Here is a 25,169-nt window from a genome sequence, read left to right on the forward strand (position 1 = left end):
GGCAGAACTCAGTTATCCAAGCTGGAATTTGGGCAGTAAATACCCCAGCTTGCACGAGGGATCTCTAATGAGAACAGAGGGCAAAGCCAGCAGCACAGCCTTCCCCCGCCCCCAATCCTGCTGGCTGAATTGCTCATACCACTTCAGCACCTTTGGAGGTCTCCTATCTACATGCTGGGCAGGCCACGCAGACAGGAAGAGGAGAATCGTGTACACGCAGCTAATGGAATTCAGCACTAGGCAGGCACATGCAGCCACCAGACTCACTTCCCAGCTCTAGACTCACCTTAAGGCGGCACTGCCCCCTACTAACCGGGATGGACCACCCACGCCAGGGTGCTAAACACACAGCCAACTCAGGTCTGAGGCCTGGCCATCCAGAGTTGAGTGGCCTGCAGCCCTGACAGAAGAGCATCAAACTGAAGACCATGATCAGCACCTTAGCCTCCAGCCTTGTGTCCCTGGATATGGAGCCCAGCCCCTAAAGCTTTCTCTCCAGGCAGGACTCTGGAATTGCTCCACCTTCATGGGAAGGGGCAATGGCAGAGGTGTGAACACCCTCCTCACCACTCCTTGGAGCCCATATGTACTCAGCACATGGAGAAGGAAGAGAGGAGCCTGCCCTGAAGGAGCAAAGAGCCCAGCACCACCATAATTCCTTTCAGAAGCCATGCACTTCCATGTGCAGGATGGCCCATGTGGACAGAGCAGCACCACCCTAATGTCTCAGCTGCCCTGGTGGGAAGTGCTGGGATTCTCTTTTTTTGAAGACGCAGGCCTGTAAGCAGAACATCTGTAGGAGCTGCTGGCTGCCAGCCATCAGCTACAAATCTACATAGATGTTAAATCCAACCCCATGTTGACAGTGTGACACATCTCCCAGTAACCACAGCTCCAAAGTGAGCAGCTTCTCCCCACTTAATGCAGCTCCAGAAGGCCAGGATGTGGCCCCAAGCCAGGGAGAGGATGGCCCAGTGCCGTAGCAGTACACTTCCAAAGGAAATGAGTAGCTGCTTTCCCGCCTTCTGCCCTGGTCGCTTTGCCTCTCTTGCCCTCCCTGCATATTCTGACTGGCTCCCACGCAGGCCGCACCCAGTGTGGGCAGCCTGCTTCCCCCCCGGCACAGGAGCCTGCTGCCGCTTTAATCAAGGCAGCGGCTGGGGCTGTCCAAGCCTCAGGAGCTGTTCGGAGGGAGCCCCTGCAAGCTGGGCTTGCATGGGTTTATCCAGTTACACACGCTGCTGGATTCAAAGGGAAATGCCAGGCTCCCTCCACACACACATCACTCCAGCTGAGGGAAACTGCTCTGGCTGTCGCAGGCCAACCCCCAGCCTAGCTCTCTTTTGAGGGGAAAGGAAACACTCTGCAATGGGCCCAGAGAGGAGCAGGCCAAGTGGCCCTACAACCACTGCTGTGCGGCCCCAGAGGGGAGCGGGAGAATGCCTTTGGGTTCTCACGTGGAACCTCGCTGCCCACGCTGTCAGTGTAGAAAGAGCTCTTGGGGTCACCGGGGGTAGTTCTCTGAGCACATCTGCTCCCTGTGCAGTGCCAGTCAAAACCCTAACAGAATGGTATGAGCCATCAGGAAGGGGCTAAGGCAGACAATATCATAATGCCGCTAGATAAATCCCTGGTACTCCCACATCTTGACTAGTACGTGCAGTGCTGGTCGCGCCGTCTAGAAACATGTCTTAAAATTGGAAAAAGGACAGAGAAGGGCAACAGAAATGAGTAGGGGTATGGACCAGCTTCTGCATGAGGAGAGATTATAAAGTCTGGTGCTCTTCATCTTGGAAAGAGACGACCAATGGGGGATATGACAGAGGTCTATAAAATTATGACTGGTGTGGAGAAAGTTAATGGCAAAGTATTATTTACCTCTTACACATGAACCAGAGGTCACCCAATAAATTAACAGGCAGCAGGTTTAAAACAAACAAAAGGAAGTACTTCTTCACACAGCGCATGGACAACCTGTGGAACTCATTGCCAGGGGATTTTGTGAAGGACAAAACTATAATGGGGTTCAAAAGGAATTAGCTATGTTCATAGAGGATTGGTCCATCAATGGCTATTAGCCCAGATGGTCAGGGACACAACCCCATGCTCTAGGTATCTCTAAACCTCTGACTGCTGGATGCTGGGATTGGATGACGGGACGGATCACTCGATGGTTACCTGTTCTGTTCATTCCCTGTGGGGCACCTGGCACTGGCCACTGTCAGAAGACAGGATACTGGGCTAGATGGACCACTGGTCTGACCCAGTATGGCCAGGAGTTGGCTGGACCCACAGGGAGCCCCTGAAAAGCCCTGGGATCTGAAATATCCCTATGACCCCCACAGATTTAGAGTGGCCCCTGAGTCACAGGGAGATGAGCTGCGAGAGGCAGGAGACCCTGGAAAGGGGCAGAAGGGCAGTGATAAAGCTGAGAGCAGCTCTGCTGGAGCTTATCCACCTGGCTCAGGAGCTCTTAACCTCGCATAGATCTGACTGTTTCTGGCCAAACCTGACACCCTGATCACTGGGCTTTGCCCTGTGGCAGGTGCGGGGAGAGACTCTGATCAACAGAGTAGGACGAGCAGAAATGGCAAAGGTGCCACATAGCTGCCTGTGGGAGAGCCGGCTGTACCCACCCCGGATGGTGCTGGAGGCTACTGGCTCCCGTCTGGGCAAGGAGACCATTTGCGTCTGTCTGGCGGGGGCAGTGAGCAGCAATAAGTTGAACGCTGCTGAGATGTCAGGGGCCTGGCCTCCCTGGGAGCCTGAGCCAGATTCTGGAGTGCAAACAGCTTCACGCAAGCCAGCGTACTTCAAGCCTGCTGAGCTTGGATGTCCACAGATGTGGCGACATCTCCTGCTTGCAGCCTTTGAGAAGGGCACTCAGGTGAGCACAGGCAAGCTGCCTGGAGAGTCAGTGGCCCAGGGCACCATGCCCCAGGGCTCACCAGCCCTCCAGAACAGCCGCCCTAGGGCTATGGAGAACAAATGTGAACCTCCAGGTTGGCCACTCTCTCCTCTACAACAGCTAGGACACAGGGCCTGATCCCTGGGCAGAGAACTGTTGGCTCCAGCCACACCAGGTAAAGCGTCCTCTCTGCAGTGGTGAACGTGCCAGTGCCCCGACTTCACCCAGCACCCCGGCAGCGACTTCTGGGCTGTTTTTATTTCTCTCCCCACCTTTTTGTTCAGTATTGCTGCCTGGTGTGTTCCACCTCAGAGATGGCTGCCTTTCCATGGCGGAGAGTGATTCCTGTGTGCGTGTGAGAGCAGGCTGGGAGTCCACAGTGGGAAAGGCTCTGTTTATGTGTTGAGTGTTCTTTCCATGGGCTGGAGGCCTCCCTTAAAGATGGGATGGGAATAAAAGGGTTAGTCTTTGCTCCTCAACAATTTCTGCCCTGTCTTCTCAAGGGAAACTGCTTGGTCAGGGCTTCCTTTTCTTCCCCAGCACAAATGGTGTCCTGAGATTTGCTGGTAAACTTGGGGATAGGATGTAAAATTCCACAGTTAACTGTGTGAAGAGAGAATAAAGAGCCAGTCATTTGCGCTGGCTCGGAAAGCTGGTGTCCTGGGTGTGGGGGAGCGGCTACAAACCTTGTGTGCTGTGAGCGAGGGGCAGAGGTGGGGTGGGAGAGTCCGTCCTGTTGCTGCTTGGCGTATTGCAGGGGCAGGAGGCTGCAGATTGCGAGATGGTACGTGACGTAATCTGGTCGTGGACATGTCACGAGTTCTGGTGCTCTGAAGGGCTTCTGCAAGCTAGGCGCAGGTTTTGCTATACCTGCTTTACAAGGGCTGACGTCTTGCTCTCTGATTAGTGATGGGCAAGAATCTTCTTGTGAGGCCGTTTATTGCTCAGGTAATCTAGAGTCAAAGCCACTGGTCACTCGCCCTTAAATGTTGTCTAGCCTCCCTTGGGCTGAGTTCTACACAGAACTCATGGCCCCAGCACCTTACAGATCAGGACTTCGCAGTGGGATATGATAGCAGAAATGCCCAGCAGAGCTTTGAGCTCGAGGCTGAGGTCCTGGAGCAGGGGGACGATAGGCTATGGGCAGCAGCAGCAGGGTATAGCAGTCAAGGCTGAGCATCTCCCGTTCAGACAGACGGCAGTGACTGGAGGGAGTTGCGAGAAGAGCACTGAGGATGGTCAGGGGCTGGAGGAGAGAGGTGTGAAAGGTGTGCGTGGCTCTGCAGTGGGGAGGCTGGTGTGAGGCGGGGCGGTCAGGAGAAGTCGGGTGGAGGTGAGGTGAGTGTCAGGAAGGCTTGCTGCATGTGAGCTTTGCAAGGCTGTGGAAGGGTCTCCAAAGGGCAGGCTGGGAGCCCTATCAGGGGCCACTAGCAAATCTAGGGAAAAGGCCAGCCTAACGAACCTTAGACTCTCCTCCAGATCCTGCCACCACACAACCTCATGTGGCTTCTGGGCTGGGAGTGTGCTGACAGCCTCAAACCTGCATCGCTGGGCCAGCCTGCTGATCTGGCTTGTGAGCAGTGCTCTCCTGCGGCCCTGGCTGGGCTGGGAGCAATTCTGCAAGCTGTGAAACCTTCCGAGGCCAGGACATTTTGCCTTCGTTTGTTCCAACAGCTGAGACTTGGGCTAACCTGAGAGCTGGAGGTTTAGAGCAATTTGCAAAGGGCTGCGGAGGCGGTTTCTGGGCATGGCCGCTTGGGAGGACGAGTGGCAAGTCTAATAGCAGCCTTGTCTACACCACCAACTGGCTGTCCCCTGCTAGCACTGGTGGGAGCCCTCGGGTGGGCAGCGGTTCAGCTCCAGCTGCTATCCTCAGCGCCATGCCGATTAAGCTGGCTCTGAGCAGATACGATGAATGTGGTGCTGGAGCCAGGGAACAGGCTGTGCGCAGGCTCCCCATAGCGCCAATCCCAGGGCAGGGGAACCCCTGTATTGGGGGTGGTGGGGGAAGGGGCCGTAGAAATCTAGTGTGGAGGAGGTTGGTGCGTTTGCAGCACTTAATGTCTCTGGCCCTGCTGCTCCATCCATGCACGCTCTGCCCGGTGCCGCCCTCAGTGTGAGGGTCCGTGCGAGGGAGGCTGGAGAGCCTGTGCACCCGGCATCCTTTCCCAGTCCTCTCAGGATGGGGGAGGCGGTTTCCCTTCTCCTCACTTCGTGATGCTGCTACATGCAATGTGCTTCTCTCTGTCCTACAAACAGATGGGGAAGCCTCTGCCTCTGTCACATCCTCCCCCGCGCTTTCACGGAGACCAGAGGAATTTCTCAGCTGTGCATTTCACCTCGTGGCTAATGGCTCTGGGGGCCCCCATAGCATGTTCTCCAGAGCTGCCCGGACACCAGCTCACTCAAGCCGTCCTGGTCTCACGTGCCTCATGCCCGGGGCTCATTCTGCCTTCTCCCATTCAGCTGCACCCTCTTACCGCACGAGGTCTCCTGTGTTGGGCTTTAGTAGGTCACCCTGCAGTCCCGGTGCTGGGGCCATGGGTTTGTGACCACATTCAGAGGGGGTGAAATGACCATGTGCTTGGAGGAGATGGAACCCACTGAGTGGGTTTAATAGAGGGGCCTAGACACAAGCTCAGGGACTGAGTCCTCCTCTGGGCCTGCCGCTGCCCTTGCAGAGCGGGCGAAGGCCGGGGCTCTGTCTGGGGGCTGGCAGTATTCTGTTTTGGCTGAGTCTACTGCCCCTGCTCTCCTGAGCTCTGGTCGACTTGGGTTTGCACAGAAGGGGGCGAGAGCCTCCCGCAGCTCCTCATGAGACAGGGTGTCTGAATGCATTCCTGATTCAGCCCAGCTTTGGCTCTCCTCCCCTGGGTGCTGGCAAGGCTCCGAGAGTCCATTCCCATCGAGCTCTGCCTTGCTTTTTCCTGCTCCTATTTTAAGTTTTGGTTCCCAGCTGCGTCTTCACCACGTGGCCATGCTCTGTTTGTTTCCAGGCCTCTATTAAAAGACTGTGCCCATGCGGGAGCGCTCGTAGGAGGGCTGGGCTGGCAGGCTGGCTAATTCGGGCCTGGTAACCCTGTGTGGCCTTCTGGCAGCCTAGAAACATCCTGTTTTGGTTTCTAAAATCTCTCTGGGCTGCTTCTAGCTTGTCTGTATTGAGAAGGGCCCAGCATGTGCCTGAAGCTGCCTGCTCCGATGGGGTCCAGCCTGGGTGGGGGGCACCGCCACCTCCCTTCCCCCAGCTGGAGCACCTGGTAGCTGGGCTGTCAGCACAGGCTTCGCCGTTAGCTTTGGGTAGACCATGTCCCTTGTCCTCACTGCCACCTGGCTTCAGAAGGGAAGCTCCTTTCCAAGAGACTGCGGGGAGAGGCATTGACTCGCCTGGAGGGAGCAGGGAGAATGTTCCTCTTGGGGCCAGAGATCTCCCCACAGTGTGTTGAGTGCAGTGGGTTTGGTCTTTAGCCCTTTACAACTGGCCCTCACTGCAGCAGAGCCCAGGCCCTGAGCTCAGGCCTTGCCTCAACCAGGGTTTGGACTTGAGCGGTTTAACGGGGTATGTGTGCGTTGGGAGGGTTATAATGAGAACTGTGGCCAGAGCCAAGGCTGTTTCTCCAGGGCTGCCCCATGGGAGGAATTGTGACTAGACAGAAACAGGCCTAGCTGCTCCTGCTCGCATGCCGACCCATCCGGCTGCTGAACAGAGCCAGCTGCTCTTGTCAGTGGCTGATTTCTCTGTAGCAATCAGCTTCTGCTATTGCCCACGTTCCCTCCCTGTCCCAGGGTCACGCTCGGCTGCTCCCTACGGGGAGCAAGAACTGAGCAACTGGAAGCAATTGTGGGCTTGTCAGCGCTCGTGTGGGGCACAATAGATGTTGTGGCCCTGTGGCTGCCAAGCTGCCTTTTCCTCCCCGATCCCAGCTCTGGGCAGAGTCCTGAACTGCAGGGCAGCGGGAGGGTTTTGCCCTTTTAAGGTGATAGCTTGTCTGGACTCTTTCCTCTCGGTGCTCCCCCCCTCTCCCTGCAGAAGGGGCTGCTTCAGCAGGGCTCATTTGGGAGCAGTGCTCTGCCCTATGGTCCTGAGCTGCTCGAGCCAGGTGGGGGAGAGTCCTGGCTGTTCTCTGCCTGAGGGGTTCTCCCTGCCCTCATTTACAGAGCTAGTGTAAAAAGCCCACTTGGAACATCATCTGAATGCCAGGTTATTTCCATGAGTCAGTGATTCCCGTTTCCCTCTCCTCACTCCCCAGCCTTAAACAGACGTATCTTCTGCAGCCACCAGAGCCTTCCAGGCTGCTCCTTGCCCCAGAAAGGGCTCTGTTTTTTGGTGGCTGTGATCCAACTCCCCTACCAGCCGGCCCTGAGCTCTGCCCCACCCTGCTCAGACATGGTCTTCATCCAGCAAGGGTGAAGCGGTTCCTTTTCCTGAGGGTCTCCGTGCTCTGCTGGGGCACAGAGCAGTGAAGGGACCATGCATCTAGAATTGGGGACCCAGTTTGCCACCAGTTGCCAGCAGAGCTGGCTCGAAACTTGGATTGTGTCAGTGCAGCCCAGGGTTAAAGCTTGCTTAGGAAACATGGCAGCTGCCAGTGTTTTGCTCCTGCTGGAGGCCTCAGCTGGCACATGGGTCTCTCCCCCCGTAGCCAGGTCAGTACAGACCGGATTCCCTAATCATGTTTGTGTAACTGCTTTGGCTGGTTCCCCCTTCCTCCCCGCTCTGTGCAGCCAGAGAGCCCAGGGTACATAGCTCTGCATCCTGCTGCTGCTCCGTGTACATTGATTAGTGTTCTATTTCTATTATGGTAGCACCCAAAGGCCCCCGTGGGATTGGGCCCCTTGGTCCTGGGCACTCTGCATTGTGTGCCCTGGCCACTGTCCTGCTGAGGGATGTGCTCAGAATGCAGTGACACCCAAGGGGTCAGGCAGCATAGCGGATGTGATGGCAGGAGAGCTGCACTGTAGACACAAAGTGAACCAGGAACTCTGTGTGTGTGTGCGTGCCTGTGACCAGATCCCTGTTGCAAGTTGTAGTGTAGACAGGACTTGCCCGAGGTCACACAGCAAGCTAGGAGTGGAGACAGTAATAGAACCTGCGAGACCTGACTCCAGTCCCTTGCTCACGCAGGAGCCTGGGCAGAGTTGGAGACAGATCTGTGGCTTTGTGGCACACCCATTTCTTGGCTGGCCAGCAGAGGCATTGTTCCACTGAGAGACTGGCTTCCTCCTTAGCTCTGCTGCCCTGTCCCTGCGATCTCCTGACCTTCAGCCCTCGTGCCACTGTCCTGGTCTCAGTCAAGGGGTGTGCCTAGATTCAAGGGCAGCTAGTGTGCCCTGCTCTGTCGACAGGCCTCTTCTCCAGATCTCCAGCTCTGTACACCTCACTGAAATGATGCTGCAAATGCATGTTAATTCATGAGGAGGGGAGTGTTGGCTAGAAGGCAGAGGTTGATGGCTTAGGTGTATCACAGCCCTCTGCTAAGGAGTGGGGTGATCCTGTGAGTTCTGGAAGGAGCAGGCTGTATGGAAGTATTCCCAAGGCTCTGGCTCCTGCCGGCCCTCCTGGTGTGCATGGCCTCTTTGCTTGTGCATGAGATTTTAACCCCTTGATTTGTGTGGAATAAAGAAGACAGGCTATTCTTCAGGGGTCTGTGCTGAGAGCAGAGGGAAGGACTCTGTGCCTGGGAGTTGACCAGCCATGTGTAAGAGCCCCCCCATTTCCTCCAGTCAATGTTAATGTTGGTGCTAACTTGGGGTTGAGGGCTAGGGGCTTCAAATAACCTTTGGGTAGACATGGATCAGCCTGAAAATTAACTGCTGCCCCCAAACATAGCTGCCAAGTGTAATGGGTTTTATGAAAGTTATGTAAAATAAGATAATTTGCATATTTACAAATAATTTGCATATGCCCCTAACTTGATCTTAAATGAGTGGTTTTACTGTGAGTGAAACATCCGCTGGCAGCCCTAGAGAATGAAGCCTGGCGTGTATTTACAGAGCCAGAGCAGGGTAAGCTTCATGTGCGCACTGCCCTGCAGCATGGCCCATCCTGGGGGGAGGGCCACTTGCAGTAACAAGGCAGTGCCTTCTCAGGACCTGAGACCCACCAAACTCCTCTTACAGAGGGGCCCCAAACATCCATTAGATGGGAACAGCTTTTCATCCTGGCTGAGCTAACCTGAGCTCAGGCAAGTCCAGAGTCTGTCTGTAGGAAACACTGCAAAACTTTCCTCTTTGAAAACCCCTTTCCACCCTTTGCGTGGCCCTCACAGCATTGCCACTTCACCCTAACAACTGCAGGGGGCGTGGCTGAACTCTACAACCCCTCTCCCAAGCAGGACTTTCCTCCAGAAATGGAGAATGCCCAAGAGCTCAGGGAGGCTGGTGGAGTGCTCACTGTTGCAATCCATGTCATGTGGAAGGCTCTCAGCTACCAGTGGTTGGCAGCCGTACAATCCCAGTAGTATAAAATGGGCAGAGAGCTGCGCTGGGTTCAGGATGAAGACTGATAGGTGAAAGCTTTGTAAGCCATCAGCAATGCCCTGAGGTGTCTAATGCCCCAACAAGTGTGAAAATCAGAGGGGGTCCTATATAAATGTCACATTAAAAACCAGTGTAGTTAGAAGAATGTTAAGGTTGCAAAGTCAAGCCCTCAACAGTTAGGAAAAGCCAGAATGAAGGTTCCCAGTGTTACCTTAACACTCCCTCGCATGCGTATATGTTAGGATAGTCTTGAACTCCATAGTCACACATTAGACTCATAGAAATGTGGGACTTGGAAGGACCCCGAGAGGTTTTCTAGCCCCCGTGCTGAGGCAGGGCTAAGTATTATCTAGACTGTGCCTGGCTCGTGTTTGTCTAACCTGCTCTGAAAAATCTCCAATGACAGAGATTCTGCAGCCTCCCTAGGTAATTTGTTCCAGTGCTTAACCATCCTGACAGGAAGTTTTTCCTGATGTCCAACCTGAATCTCCCTTGCTGCAATGTAAGCCCATTGCATCTTGTCCTGTCCTCAGTGGTTCAGGAGAGCAATTTATCACCCTCCTCTTTACAACACTCTTTTCCGTACTTGAAGGCTGTTAGCTCCCCTCCCCACCCCTCCTTCTCCAGACTAAACAAGCGCAGTTTATCAGTCTTTCCTTGTAGGTCATTGTTTTTTCCTGTATCAGCTGTCAGCAGGGTTTCAGATCCATAGCACAGACCTCTCCCATCTGAGAGAGAGCCTGCATGGCTGGTGCAGCCTGAGAGAGGGGGTAGTGGGCGGGCGGGCCGCAGGGGCAGCAGCAGCCTCTCTCATCCCTGTTCAGACCCTGCCCTATTCCCTTCCCCACTGAGTCACCCCAGCCTCTGGCTCCCCCATGCCTCCCCGGGGCAGGCTCTATGCTGGCTGAGTGCCTGAAGCCAGGTGTCACTGCACCTGCAGCAGCTGCTGCAGGAGGAACTGCATCTCCTGCCCACAGCTCAGCCAAATGCATGGCCTGCAGGCAGGTGTCCCGGGGCTTTTAAGTGTGTGTGTGTGTGTGTGTGTGTGTGTCACATGAGCTGTGTGACGCTGGGCAGCTATGCTCTAAAAAGCACAGGCATAACCCAGCTTAGCACTGCTGCAGGGCTGGGCTGCCTGTCAGCATGCCATCTGCTTGGTGGTCTCCTCCACCCAGGTCAGCTGAGTCAAGAGCTCAGGCCCGATGGTCAGGGACAGGTGGCAGATGAGCTCCCTCCACCAGTGCTTCAAGCCACTTGGTGGGGCGTGGGTCCAGTGCTCTATCTCTGCATTTACCTTTCCGCCATGCATCCTTCTCTGCCAGAGAACTGGCAGGATTTGGATGCCAGGGTGGGTTAGCGGCTGCAGAGACAGGACTGCTTTGGTGCCTCTCCCTGTGGGGAGGGCACTAGTGCTCAACCACCTGGTCTTGTCCATGCTCTGACACCAGCTCAACCCTGAGCCCGGCCCCGGAGATCCTGGCCCAGCTCCAGAGGGTAGCTCTGGAGTTCTTCTGGCCAGGACTGCACGGGGTCTCTGCAGGGGTCCTGAGTCTTCCCCTGAAGGAGGGAGGACAGAGCCTGGTCTGCCTCCACAGCCAGGTCCATGTCTTCTACCTCCAGGCCCTGCAGAGACTCCTTTACAGTGCAGGTACTCCGGTGAGGAGCACGTTGGTGCACACCTTCCTCTGCCGCCTCCGAGGGCTCCGATATGACTGGCAGCTATTTTCTCTCCATTCGAGCAGTCTTCTGTGAGACCTCTCTGAGCTGCCAGTCTTCTACCAGGACCTTCTCCAGACCTGGAAGCTGTTCTTTGCGACTAGGTCCATTGTGGCCACCGAGGGGGAGGACCTCCTCGCGGAGCACCTGCTACACAACCCCAACCTACATGTACAGGTGGCGGAGTCCCCCCTCCGTGCACCGGAGACTGGTCCTGGCACAAACCACCAGAATCAGAGATCTCCTGGATTATGACAGTGGGGACTGGATGGATCCGCAAGTGCTTGGTCAGTAGCATGGGGCTCTCCACCCTCCTGACCCCCTGTGTGTGCTCCAGGAGGTGGGGGTAGCCTTGTCACCCACCTCTTGGGTTTTCCTTGAGTGGGCACTGGGAGAGGGTGCTCCCCACTCACCCCAGGCCCTCCGGACCTTTTCATCGTGCCCCTGTCCCGCAAGCCCCCCAGCTCCCTCCCCTCCATAACCTGAGCCAGCTGCACACCCTGCAGCCAGTTCGCTTCAGAAACATGCCAAGGGAACACATTTACATGCTTGTGCTCCACACATTTCACTTTCTGACCCTCGTGTCCCGCCCCGATGCCAAATGGTGGGACTATTTTTCACCTGTAGAGGGTGAGGAACCCTGATGGGTCAGACTCTATTCCACCCTCGTCCCACAGCCCACCGGGGATGTTGGTTGGCGGCTCCTTCATGGAGCCGTGAGCTCAGGCATGTGCCTGGCGCGGTTCACCCCCATCTCCGATGCCTGCCCCTTTTGTGGTGTGAGGGAGAACCTGGCGCAAGCTTATCTGAAATGCACCAAGTTGCAGCCTCTATTCCGGCTCCTCCAGAACCTCCTGCTGATGTTCTGGCTACACTTTTCCCCAGACCTCTTCATATATTCACACCCTGTCCATGGCCCCACCAAGTTGCGAGACCTCCTCCTGGCCCTGGCCAAAGTGGCCGTCTTCAACACCAGGAGGAGGATGCTGGATGAGGGGGTGCTCTGCGACTGGGGGCCTATTTCTGCTCCTCCCTGGTCTCACGCATCCAAGTAGAGTTCCTCTGGGCGGCATCCGCTGGCTTCCTAGACAGCTTTGAGGAGCAGTGGGCACTGTCCAGGGTTCTCTGCTCGGTGTCCCCCGCTGGATCCCTAGTTCTGAACCTGTGACCTCCACTTCTTTCCCTGTTATTCTTTAGTTGTCCCCTGTGTTTAGTTGGATCCCAGGTCTAATGGTCCCTCCTGCAAGGCTGGGGGAGGGGCCTTTAGACATGCGTGGGCTTATGCCTGCCTGTTTCCTGGAAATTCAATATGGCCAACAACTCCTGTCTGAGACCAGTGTGTCTGAAACTAGCCTTCCAGGACCCCAGCGCCCAGCCAGCCTGCCCCCTCCTGCATGGGGAGTGGTTGGCACTGTGATTCCAGTGCTGCCGTGTCCCATTGCCCTTCCCTACTCACCTATGGCTGGTGTGTGGTGCTAAGGTTCTCCTGAATTGCTCTGCTCAGCCTTACTGTGAGACATGCCATGTTTTCTTAGGCTGCAAGGGCTGGAGGCTGGAGTCCTCGAGTGGGAGGCTGCTCAGTGAGTGAAGTTGGCTGGGCGTGCCCACACACTCTTTGGGAACGGCAGTGTCTCAGGCATAGCAGGGGGGAATTTTGCCCATAGGGACAGGTGCACTGAACTGAGCCTCGGGAGTTACTTCATGAGAGAGCTGCATGACTGGGGAGAGGTGAGCTTGGCTCTAAAATGTGACTGCCGCTGACAGGGAGAGTCCTGTGTCTAGATCTGGCTTGGGGACCAGATCTGATTCGAATGCAGGAGTGGTAGGGCTCCCAAGTACCAAATAACCAAGTGTCTCTCAGAAGAGACTTGGACTATTCATTGATACGCCCATTAGTGCAAGGTGAGCACAGGCGTGTGGAACTGAGACCTCTGAGCCCTACTGCCCAGCACCAAAGCCCACACGCTGTTTCTCCTGGACTCCCCATTGCTGGGACTTGGGCACGAGTGGCCAAGGTGTGTCAGGAACCAGTGTGCCTGCCTGCCTCTGAGCTGGGTGTTCTGGAGAGAGGGTGTATGAAGTTAAGTATGAGGGTGTATGAAGGTGTATGAAGTAGGTGCTCTGGGGAGCACGATGGCGTGGGACTCACTGGGAAGGCTGGCAGGGTGCACCTGGAGGGAGGGGTAGTCTGTGGCCTTCAGCACAGATCCAGGCAAAAGGAAGTGAGGAGTTTCCTTCTGAGGCCAGCCTGGTCTCTGACCTGTTATGTGTCATTATCCCGCAGGACACACAGAAATTCAGCTGGAGCAGCCAGACAGAACGCAGGGAATGGAGACCACAGTCCCAGCACCAGGGTCCGCCACCGACAGCAAGTCAAGAGTCCAAGCACAGCGAATGGCACAGGTGAAGCATGGGACTGGATGGGCTGATGCTTGGCTTTTCAGGTACTGGCTCTGGCAGGCAGCGCTCAGGGCCTCAGCTGGTGGAGCAAGATGAAGCTGTACGGATGCTTGTTGAGCCAAAGTGATCTCCCGGTAACACACAGCGTGGCCCCTGGCTGCCCTGGAATTTCATGAAAATATTGTGTAATGTGGCCAAAGACTACTGGTCCCAGCCTGCAATGCTCTATTTTGATCCAAACAGACAGCCCACGGTATGTACTGGGACTTGTGCTCTCCCCGCATTGCTATATTTAAGGAGAGAGAAGTTCCATTCTGGGCCAGTTAGGAGCATCCTTTGGGTTCCTTGTGAGTTGCCATTGTGGCCCCATGACTGAGTAATTGGAACAGCTCTGCCATGGATTCCAAGGTCTGAACGGACCATTGTGATCCTCTAGTCTGACCTCTTGTATAGCACAGGCTAGAGAACTGTCCCCAAATAACTTCCAGAGCAGATCTTTTAAAAAAAAAGCCATTCTTCATTTAAAAATTCTCAGTGATGGAGAATTCACCGTGACTTTTGGTAAGTTGTTCCAACAGTTAATTACTTGCACTGTTAAAAATTTACACCTTATTTCCAATCTGAATTTGTCTAGCTTCAACTTCCAGCCATTAGATTGTGTTAGATCTTTCTCTGGTAGATCGAAGAGCCCACTATTAAATATTTTTTCCCCATGTAGATACTTGTGGACTGTGATCAAGTCACCCCTTATGCTTCTCTTTGTTGAGCTAATTAGACTGAGCTATTTGAGTCTGTCACTACATGGCATATGTTCTCATCCTTCAATCATTCTTGTGGCTCTTCTCTGAACCCTCTCCAATTTGTCAACATTGTTTTTGAATTGTGGGCACCAGAACTGGATACAATATTCCAGCAACAGTCACACCAGTGCCAAATTCAGAAGTAAAATAACCTCTCTTCTACTCCTTGAGATTCCTCTGGTTAAACATTCCAGGATTGCATTAGCTGTTTTGACCACTAGGAGTTCATGTTCAGCTGATTGTCCACTATGACCCCCAATCTTTTCAGAGTCACTGCTTCCCAGGATAGAGTCACCCATTCTGTAAATGTGGCTGACGTTTTTTGTTCCTAGATGTACATATTTACATTTAACTGTATAAAAACCCATATTGTTTGATTGCGCCTAGTTTACCAAGTGATCTAGATCACTCTCAGTGACTTGTCCTCGTCATTATTTATCATTGCTCCAATTTTTGCATCATCTGCAACTTTATCATTGATGAGCTTACATTTTCTTCCAGGTCATTGATAAAAGTATTAAATAACCTAGGGCCAAGAACCAATCCCCCCTGAGGGGACACCCATTTAATTTATGATTCCCCATTTACAGTTACATTTTGAGACTTATCAGTTAGCCAGTTTTTAATCCACTTAACGTGTGCCATGTTAATTTTATATAGTTCTAGTTTTTTAATGAAAACGTGCAAAGCCTCATCAAATTTCTTGCAGAAAACCAAATATATTACATCAACACTTCTACCTTTATCAACCAAACTTGTAATGTCAGACTAAGTTCATTTTTTAATGACAGATCTATTTGCCATAACCCATGTTGATTTGCATTAATTACATTATCCTCCTTTAGTTTAGTATTAATCGAGGCCTGTATCAGTGGCTCCATTATCTTGCCCAGGGTTGATGTCAGGCAGAAAGGCCTATAATTACCATGGCACAATGTTAGCCTTCTTCCAGTCTTCGGGAAGACCTTCCCCAGTGCTCCAAGACTTACTGAAAACCAGCATTAACGGTTCAGTGGGCACTTCATCTAGCTCTTTTAAAACTCTTGGATGCAAGTTATCTGGACCTGCTGATTTTAAAAATGTCTGACTTTAGTAGCTTCTGTTTAACATCCACCAGAGATGCAAGTGGAATGGAAAGAGTGTTACCACCACCACCATTTGTTTTCCCACCCCAGCTATAGAACAGCAATACTGTGACATACCAGGGTACAGGCCAGACCAGTGTGGGGCTGTGTGACCCCTGCCCTGCAGCCTTGGGTGCCTTAAAATGCCTTGCTGAAGTAGTTCCCACCTGGGCCACTCACAAACAGCCTTCAGCATGCAAGCCACACCGTGAGTGGCTCTGTGTAATTGCAGCCTGCCAGCCACACTTGGCTTACACTGTAGCTCTCACTGACCTTGGGTGACCCCAGCACAACCCCAGTCTCAGATTTCCCCCAAGAAATGTATGTCCTGTACTGGCCAGCCCTCTCCAGGACAATACAAATATTTTGTCTGTTATTCCTTTAATGGGATAATATGCCAGTGTATTATCTTAAGTAGTTATTCAGACACTTAGTTCAAGCACGCTGGATTAGATAAAACAGTAAAACAAGTTTATTAACTGCAAAGAGAGAGCTTTTAAGTGAATACAAGTAATGAGGCATAAAAGTCAGAAATGGTTACTAGAAATATAAAGATTAAACGCTTACTAATGCCTAACTTAACAAACTACATGAGATTCAGAGCGAAGTTTCTCACCACATGCTCCAGCAGTTTACTGACGAAACTCTGAGGTCTGGACCCCTCCTCCAAAGTCCAACATCTGCTTCCTTTATCTCTTTAGGTGCAGTGAAAGCAATGGGCAGTGGGAGAGGGGCGTGGCCTTTGGGAGGGGGGTGTCCCTCCTTTTTAAAGTTTGTCCCCCCCTTGCAAATCATTTCCTGCTGGGCACGGGGAGTCAGGGTCTATGTGGAAGGATGTTCCCTGCCAGCTTTCTTTGTTTCCCTTCCTGCTTAATGACTCTGTTTACTGCTTAGATGAAAATTAAGCAGCGTACACATTCCATTGCTTAGGACAGACCTGTTTGCCAGCTTGTGTTTGGGCAGGGCTATGGGGTTTGGAACAAGTGCTAATAACACCATACAGGGGCGTCATAACTTCACACAGTGTTGCCACACACATTTTTACCAGGACAGTGCTGACCAGAATATTAAAAAATGATACCTTACAAGTGTACTTTATACAAAGATTATTACAATAGTGTCTAGGGTGTGAATACAGGGATATATTCTGTCACAAATACTTTCTGAATACTCTGCCTTTTCCTCATTATTATTGGTAATAAGAAGGAGTACTTGTGGCACCTTAAAGATTAACAAATTTATTTGAGCATAAGCTTTCGTGAGCTAACTAACTAACAAGGCTGCTACTCTGAAACCTGTCATTTTTGATAATGTTACTGTTTCCATTTAGTAATGGACCAATACCATTGTCAGGATTCTTTTTGTTCCTAATATATTTTAAAAACTCCTTATTGTCCTTAACCCTGCTGGCTACAGATTTCTATGTGTGTTCCTTGGCTTCCCATATCAATTTTCTACAATTCTGAGCTTCTTATTTATATTCATTACTATCAATTTCCCCTTTCTTCCGTGTGTGTGTATAAATTAATAAAAACATAGAGTTTAAGGCCAGAAGGGAACATTAGATCACCTAATCTGACTCCTGTATATCGCAGGCCATAAAATTCTCCATTACCCCTTATTGAGCCCAGAAACTTGTGTTTGGTGAAAGTATATCTTCCAGAAGGGCATTCAGTTTAGATCTGAAGACACCAAGAGAGGTCTTCTTTTGGGAGTTTGTTCCAGTAGTTAATCACCCTCACTTTTTTTTTTTTTTAAATAAAAAAAATTGTGCCTTATTTCTAGTTTGAATTTGTCTGTCTTTGGCTTTCAGACATTGTTCTGCCTTTCCCTGTTAGATTAAAGAGCTCTTGAGTGCTTGGTATTTTCTCCTTACACTCTGTAATCAAGTTAGATTGCGCTCTTTAAGTCTCTCACTGTAAGGTGTTTTTTTTACCAGCCCTCGAAGTTTTTGTGGCCTTTTTCTGCACCCTTTCTGATTTTTCTGTATCCTTTTTAAAACATGGACATCACGCAATATTTCAGTATCAGTTTCACCAATGTCATATACAAAGGTAAAATTTCCACCCTACTTCCCTTCTATCCATCTAAGAATCGCGGTCGCCCTTTTTGCCCGGCATTGCACAAGAAGTTCATGAGGAGTTGCTTGTCCATTATGACCTCACAGTCCTTTTCAGAGTCACTGCTTTCCTTGTTCCTAGATGCATAACTTTGCATTTGTCTGTATTAAAACACATTTTGTTTGAATGGGCCCTGGTTATGAAGCAATCCAGATCACTCTGTAGGGTGGCTGTGTCTTCTCTGTTATTTACCACTCCAACAATGTGTGTGTCATCCCCAAATGTTTTCAGCCATGGTTTTACTTCAGGATCATTGATGAAGTTTTCATAGTGTGTGGATGAATACTGATCACTGTTGAACCCCACTAGTAACACTTCAATTCAATGATGATTCCCCATTGACAATTTTTTTTTTGAAGGATAGTTCAGTTATCCAGTTCATGCGTTTAATGTGCTATATTGATATTGGCCAGAGATCTCCTCAGCCAGCTTTTCTAGCACTCTTGGGTGCAAGTTATTCAGGCCTGCTGATTTGAAAATGTTTGTCCTTCGTAGATGCCAGTTAATATCATTGTTAGTTACTAATGGAGTAGAAAAGTACTTCATCTGACTACAACATTCTGCTTCTTTCCAAATGATATTTATTGATCACTTCTGCCTTTTCTGTATCATTATTAATGATTTCTCTCTATGTAATAATGGCCTATCCCATGGATTTTTTTCCTTGATGTCTTTAGCTTCCCTTATAAATTTTCTGCACTCCATAACTTCTAACTTATATTGATTGCTTTCTATTTCCCCATTTTTCCATGTGTTATATGTTTCTGTTTTATTTCAAGTAGCTGCCTTCGCTTTGCCTCTGAATCAGGATGGGCTTTTAGCCGAAGATGTTGTCTTTTTGGATTGTAGAATTAGATTTTTGGCCATTTAATAAACTCTTCTTAAACAGCTTCCAATTTTCATTCACATTTTTCTGTCTAAAGTTTTTCTCCCATCAGTTTTGCTCAGAATATTCCTCAGCTTTGGGAAATCAACTCTTTTGAAGCACCAAGATTGTATATTGCTGGTTGGGAGACGCCTCTGTTTGCCCATATGGAATGGAACCAGGTTATGATTTCTGATCCCTGTTACACACCTAACTCCTCTTGTTCCCTGGCCTGTAACAGACCACTACCCCCTTCTGTGCTGTGTTAGGTAGGTAGCCATACACATTCAGGATCCTGTGGTTCTGAGTTATCAGTCACTCTAAAACCGGTAATTGTGTCTTTAATGCAGAGTATCTCTCCACACACCTTTTACCTACTCTGTGCTTCCTAAACAAGTTGTAACCAGTGACTTTAACATTACAGTCTTATGAATTGTCCCCTCAGGTTTCAACGATACCAATTTTATTAAATTTATTCTTGTCAGTGAGAATTTCCAATTCCTCTTTGGTTGTTTCCCAGATTCCTAGCATTGGTATGTGAATGATTGAAAGGCTTCTCTTCACATTCTTGGCTGTATCAATTCAGTTTGTTCGCAACATGCTGAGTTTGTTTGTACATGATTTGCCACCTTCTCCTGGTGGTGGTAGTTTAATGCCCTCCTGGGTGCCTCAGCTCCTTGCCTGCTGAGAAGGTTAGCCGGTGAGATGGAGGCTGTCCTGTTCATACCACCCCTGTCCCACTGCACTGTAGCCCAGGGTTCCACAGAACTTCAGGCACAATGTGCAGCTGTGGGGCGTTCTCAGTATCTGTAAAATCTCTCCGGAACTGGCTCTCTTAGGTAGTACGTATCTACGAGCATCTAGGAATCTGCCTAGGGCCTACAAGTAACCTCCGAGGCGTAATGATGTCCATGGCCATGGTAACTCGGCCACTGCTTTGGCTCTTGGGATTTCTACTGACTTACCCATTGTGTGGAAGCCATCTCTCTTTGTGAGCGAAGGGGTCTCCTGCAGGGACTGAGGTGCAGGGACTGGCTGGGGCTCCCTCTCCCAGAATTAGACTTGGGTCAACATGGGTCACAAGCTGCTGCTTGTTTTCACTCTTGGAACCCGTTTGAAGCCTGTGGCCTGGCTTTGGTCACACATTACACTTAGAATTCAGTCGTGGGTCAAGTGGGTTCCCCTGAGTCCTAGCAGAGTGACAGGCGTCAAGGCGAGGGGCTGGCAGATGTGCACAGGGGAGCTGCCATCCTTCATGCTGTCATGCATGTGAGCACGTGTGCGCACTCAATGTCCAGGAGTGGCTGCACTCCTCCCTGTGCAGAGGAGGAGGAGCAGCTGCTAGAGGCATGGCCTGTGAGGGAGTAGCAGGGAAGTGGGTGCTCCCTGCCCCCAGCAGAAAGCCAGGAAAGGCCAGAGCCTTGGGCAGCGGGTGGAGCCGCTGGGTGGCATCTTGCAGGCTAATGTGCTGCCACTTCTCTGTCTTCCTTCCTGCCCCCCATTACCTGTGAGGTTTGCTCCTTTCCTGCTGAGTATTCACTGGGGTCCGGCAGTGTCGGATTTACTGGCACTGTTGGACTTGCTGAGTCAGCCCTTCCCAAGACGCAGGGCACCTCCTGGGATCCCTGCTCCTCACCTGAATTAACCCAGTGCCCCTAGAGCCTGGAAGTTTGCTGGCAGCCTGCAGGGGAAATGCTAGACAGTGAGCACCCTTGTTTCCCACACGCTCTGCTTTGTCCGTCCAACCCGGCTGGTGCAGACAGAGGAGGCGCAGGGGATGGCAGCAGCTGGCAGAGAAGCAGAGGCCCTAGTACTGCTCCCCAGCCTTGGGTGAACAGCGAAGCTCCCTTTGCAGATGGCTGCAAGCTCCCTGTGAACCTGGGGCAGAGGCTAATCGTTGCCGTCAGTAAGCAGGGCTGTAGTGGTGCGTTTTCCCTTCTCCCTCAGGAGGTGGGGCTGTGCACGTATCAGGGCTGGCTAGATCAGCCACGGCTGCTTGGGTCTCCTCACTCAGCCCTAATCTCTCTGCCCTCTGCATTTTCAGTGAATGGGGACTCTGCTGGTGCTACCGACACTGAAGAGGAAAGGTCTGTGGTGGGCATGACCTCGCCACCTGCAGCAGTGTCGAACGAGACCCCCACCCTTCCTGCTCCATCCGTCCCTGGGGAGCCAGAGGAGCCGGCCCCTGCCTCAGGCACCCAGTCACCTCGGCCTGCAGCGCAGGCCTTGGAAGCTCTACCACCCGGGTAAGCAGCTCTGTCTCCAGCCTCGGGCCCATTCAGAACGCGGTGTGGCCCATTCCCAGGGCAGGGCACCATGGCGCTTGCTCCTCCTGTGGCTGGGGTAGGGGGAGTGAGGCTAGCTCTGTGCAGAGAGGGTCCGAGGAACTTGAGTGGTCTGGGCCGCTGCTCTGAGCCTGCAGGAGCAGCTGTGTTGGAGGGTGGGGCTCTGTTCTGCCAGGCTGGCTATGGAAACAAAAAAGCACATGGGGCCCTTGGTACTTTCTGGAGCATCACAGACAAGCAGCCGGACTGTGACGTTGGACCTGGTCCATGGACAGCATCTGTGTTTGGCTGTATGTGGGGACTGACCTCTCCTCCCTCAGCAGGGGGTGGGCCAAGGCTGTATCCGTTTCACATTCTCAGGGGCTATACACAGCAGCAACATGACAAATCCCTTGCTGTCAGGTCCCCAAGGGCGGAACCGCGCCTTTTGCTCTTCCTGAGCAGGATGGAAGGTGTCTGTGACGCATACGTTACAAAGAGATGGGAAATTTCCAGAGAGCTCCCTTTAAACAAGAGGGCCTGAACATTTTTTAAAATAAACTCTTAGAAACATATAAGGGTCCTGCTCCTCTGTCAGTTTGGAGTGGGGGGGTCTCACTTAGCTGGGGTCTCCCATGCTAGCTGCTATATAGAGAAACAGTGGGTCTGACCAGACAAAGCATGCTGACAGATGCACACAGGAGGTGGAACCAGAGAGAGCTCTGTTCTTGGGTTTCTCTCCAGTCCTGGGCCTTTCCAGACTTACAGGTAACAGCAGGAGGTAGAAAATCTTCAGAGCAGAAGGGAAGAGGACTTGGTGCTTGCAGTCCCCGCAGTAGTAGGGCAGTTGGGAGAGGGGTGCTCTGGAAATTACATTAAAGTGTGAGCTGCAAGACCATCGTACAGCCCAGCCCAGGCCAGGATGCAGGAGGGCAGTCTGAGCGAAAGCTTTCTCTCTAAATTTGGGACATTCAGGCAACTCAGCAAGAGGGGGTTGTTAAAGGGGAAAATGGCCTCCTGCATTTCCTGTGAAGTAAGCTGTTTATTTTCCTTTGGCTAAGCCAGTGCCTGGAAGGTCAGGGCCTCTCTCATGTGTCAGTCATAGGTAATTAGGGTTAACAGCTCAGTGTGTCTTTGTGGGGTGTGTGAGGGTTACTGTTCTCAGGGCTTGGGCTTTTCCTGTTTCCAGGCAGCTGGAAAAGGCCAGTGCTCTGAAAAAAGTCTTTATTCCAGCAGGAGCTGGAGCTTCTCACTGCTCCTTCTGGTCAGACTGAAGATCTCCTTGCGCCCCAGCACTCTCCAGGACGGACCTGGGGCATTGTCTCTTTCCTGGTGTGAGTGGGCTGTGACTGCCAGCCCAGCCCGTGTGCCACTCATGAACAGAGTTATGGAAGTCCCTAAGGGTGCAGGGAGGTTTCCTTAGCACGTTCAGCTCTTTCAGCCACCCATTCCATGGCCCCATGGAGCCACTCTGAGGATGGGCTAATTTGCTGCCCATTCCCTGGCTCAACAGCACGTTCTTGCTCCTGTTTCTCTCTGTGATTGGAGCAGAGAATCCAGGATGTCGGAGGGAGAGAGGGAGGCAAATATTCAACCTGCTGTTTGTGGTCGGGGTAGGGAGGAGGAAGAACAGCAGCATCAAATCCCCTCCTGTTGCACCCACTGGCCTTAAGGGCCACCACACTGCAGCTTGGGCCGTTCCCTATCTGTACCCTGGGCAGAGACTCTCCAGGGGGTAAAATGATTCACCCTCTAGCTTGGGCTTGTTATTGGAGTTACAGACTCGTGCTGTGGTAAGCTAGAGTGAACAGTCACTGGCCTGCTTGCGCAGCATGGAGCCCCGTGTCCTGCACTGGCAGGGCGGGAGTGGAGTGTTTTCTGGGGTCTCTTGTGGTGGTTCTGAGCACGTGAGGAACCAGAGATCTAGTGCATGAGTGGCCGAATGTGAGACCTGCCCCAAGAGAGGCTAGACCAGCCTTTCTCCCCGCAGAGTCTTGCTCTGGCTTGGCAGTGCTCCTGGCTAAAATGGGGTGGGGAAAAAGATGGAGGTACGCGAACCAGAGCTGGTGCAAATGGGCTTGTGGGGGCCCGGGGTTTCTATTAGGCCCTGATCTGGGGAGGTGCATTTCTGGGTGTCTTACCACGCTGGCGTGTTGCTGGGAATGACTTTGGCTAGTGGTTTGGGGAGCTGAAGAAGCAGTCAGCTGGGTCCATGTGGGTAGTAGTGTCAGAGGAAGAAGGGGACCCAGACAAAGCCGGGTAGGTTCAGGCTTGGTAGCAAGACATTCGCATACGTGGCTGAGCAGAGTGCAGATCAGCCCCATGGTGGCCGGGCGGTGGCCGGGGTGACTGACCGGGGTGGAGTGCTGAGTGCATGCATAACAGTTCTGGGGCTTTCTGCTTACAGGGGAGCTGGGACCCCACCCGCTATTGAGCATCATGCCATTGCAGGTGGGTCCGAGGGCCTCCATGTCACTCTCACAGGCTTAGAATGCTCCAGGGGGTTGAGTGCCTGTTGCAGGAGCCCTGGCTTTTCTATGCACTTCCTTTGATCCCTGGAGAGATGCAGTAGGATGATCTCCCCCACGTCCACTCCCTTTCACAGCCCTGAGGGGGTCTCAGCTCTTCCCATCTTTATCTGATGGATGCTTGGAGCTTCCTTCTCTCCTCAACTCCCACCACACACATGGAATCTACAGAGACCAGGTTCATGTGGGGATTGAGCTATTTATTCTGCTCAGATGGCTGTCTCAAAACATCTGCACCAGATGTGGTAAGCACAGAGGAGTCTCATGCACATGACTGGGAGTCTGTTTTAGGGGCTGGAGGATACTGGAAGGTGGTCTGAATAATTCCAGATCCAGCAGCGCCCGGAATCCATCCCCTTACAGCCACCTGGCTTTACGCTTAGACTTGTTGTCACGTGATTAACTTGAAGGGAGCCAGGGTACGTGTGGGTATGAGAGCAGTTGCTTTGTAGAGTTGGAAACTTTTGGGGTGGGGACCCCACTTTAACACACAGGTTTCCCAGCTGGCTGATAATGGAATGGGAAGGCAGCTGGAGTCATCAACTCCTGCATCTGGTTCCTATCAGTGATGATCCTGCACTGGGGACGGAGTGCTAGTTAACACGGCGTGTATACACAGCTCTGTCTCGCGCACACAAAGAGGCACATTATGCTGTCTGGCAGAAGGCATGGTACTGTGGTTTCTTACATAAGGCAAGGCATTTTGTTTGGACTGCAGGTTACCTTAGCACTGCCATTTCACACCGGCCACTGCTCCCTACAGCCACTGCCTGGTGCAGCCATTTCCTGCAGCCAGAACAGAGTTATACCGGTGTGCAGTGGGGGCAGGCATGCCACACGCTGCAGACTCTCAGTGGCAGGGTACCTGGATAAGACCACGATCAGCTTGCTCTTCGGAAGGGAAGGAATGCTGCGGGTGCTTTCCCACCAGACACGTACTGAAGCATGATTAGAGAGGGGGATGCTTGCAAATAAGTTGCCCACATTTCTTGGGGGAGTTTGACTGAAAGCTTCATCCCTGGGCTTGGGACTGGAGAATGGGCACAAGATGCAATGCACATGCATAGCCAAACCCAGACACTAACTTCTTTGCAGCTGAGACTATGATTCTGTCACAACACTTCATTAGGACGGTATTTTTCTGTTTTACCTCTTGTCCTGACTGTATGCTAGAGTAACAGCTGCAAGCTGCATTCTAGACAGTTTTTTGGGGGGGAAGTGCATTCTGATTGGCCCAGGAAACAGGCTCCAGCCAATTGAAATCTTCTTTTTTTAATTAAAATACATCAAAAAAATCTTTGAACAAGCTGGTTTCTGATTGGCTACATTGATGTTTGTCTCAGCTTCTCCTGCAAACTGACAGTTGATTGTGCAGTGATCCCTACTGGTGCAGACACAAATACGGCCTTGCGGAAGCTCAGATGTCATTGGGCCCTGGAAGAATATAGGAAGTAGTTTATTATCCACATTTTTCCATCCATGTTGCAATAGTCATCCAATATCTGGGTTACTTATGTTTAAAGACACCCAAATCTTTGTTTGCTAAGATCCTCTTTTGACATGCTCTTCAAAACTGTCCACACATGGTTGTCCACACATGGTCAACATACAGTGACTTATCCTTTTGGATGACTAGATTGATGCGCAAGCACTTCAGGTCTCTGTGGGTCTCCCTTTCTTTCTCACCTGGTCATACACACTGTTACCAACTTCATTGCTGCAGAAATTCTGGCTTGTTAAATACTGTCTCCCAATTTGGCATGATCTCTGAAGTGGTAAGTGCCCTTTGTTCTGACAACATAAACAGGGATGACACAGAGTCATCCTGTTAATGAGCATACAGCAGGAAGTATGTTGCAGAAATCAGGACTGGGCGCATCACAAATTGCTTGCAGTTTTGCTGGTTGTGGTGCCTGTTTCCGTCCACATGCTATCTGTGTGTTCCATTTTGGAGTCCGTATCAGGTG

At 51.8% G+C, this 25,169-nt stretch overlaps 1 protein-coding gene across 3 annotated transcripts in view; it reads left to right on the forward strand.

The window, feature by feature from the left end:
- WWP2 (WW domain containing E3 ubiquitin protein ligase 2) overlaps window positions 1–25,169 on the forward strand; it is a 97,674-nt gene that overhangs the window by 28,136 nt on the left and 44,369 nt on the right. For all 3 annotated transcript variants that reach the window (XM_077831529.1, XM_077831531.1, XM_077831530.1), the window contains exons 7-8: window positions 13,386–13,504; window positions 20,455–20,656. In XM_077831529.1, the coding sequence (XP_077687655.1) occupies window positions 13,386–13,504; window positions 20,455–20,656 (321 nt within the window). The remainder of the gene's footprint in view (window positions 1–13,385; window positions 13,505–20,454; window positions 20,657–25,169) is intronic.

The sequence above is a fragment of the Eretmochelys imbricata genome, chromosome 12, assembly GCF_965152235.1.
Source record: "Eretmochelys imbricata isolate rEreImb1 chromosome 12, rEreImb1.hap1, whole genome shotgun sequence".
Lineage (NCBI taxonomy): Eukaryota > Metazoa > Chordata > Testudines > Cheloniidae > Eretmochelys > Eretmochelys imbricata.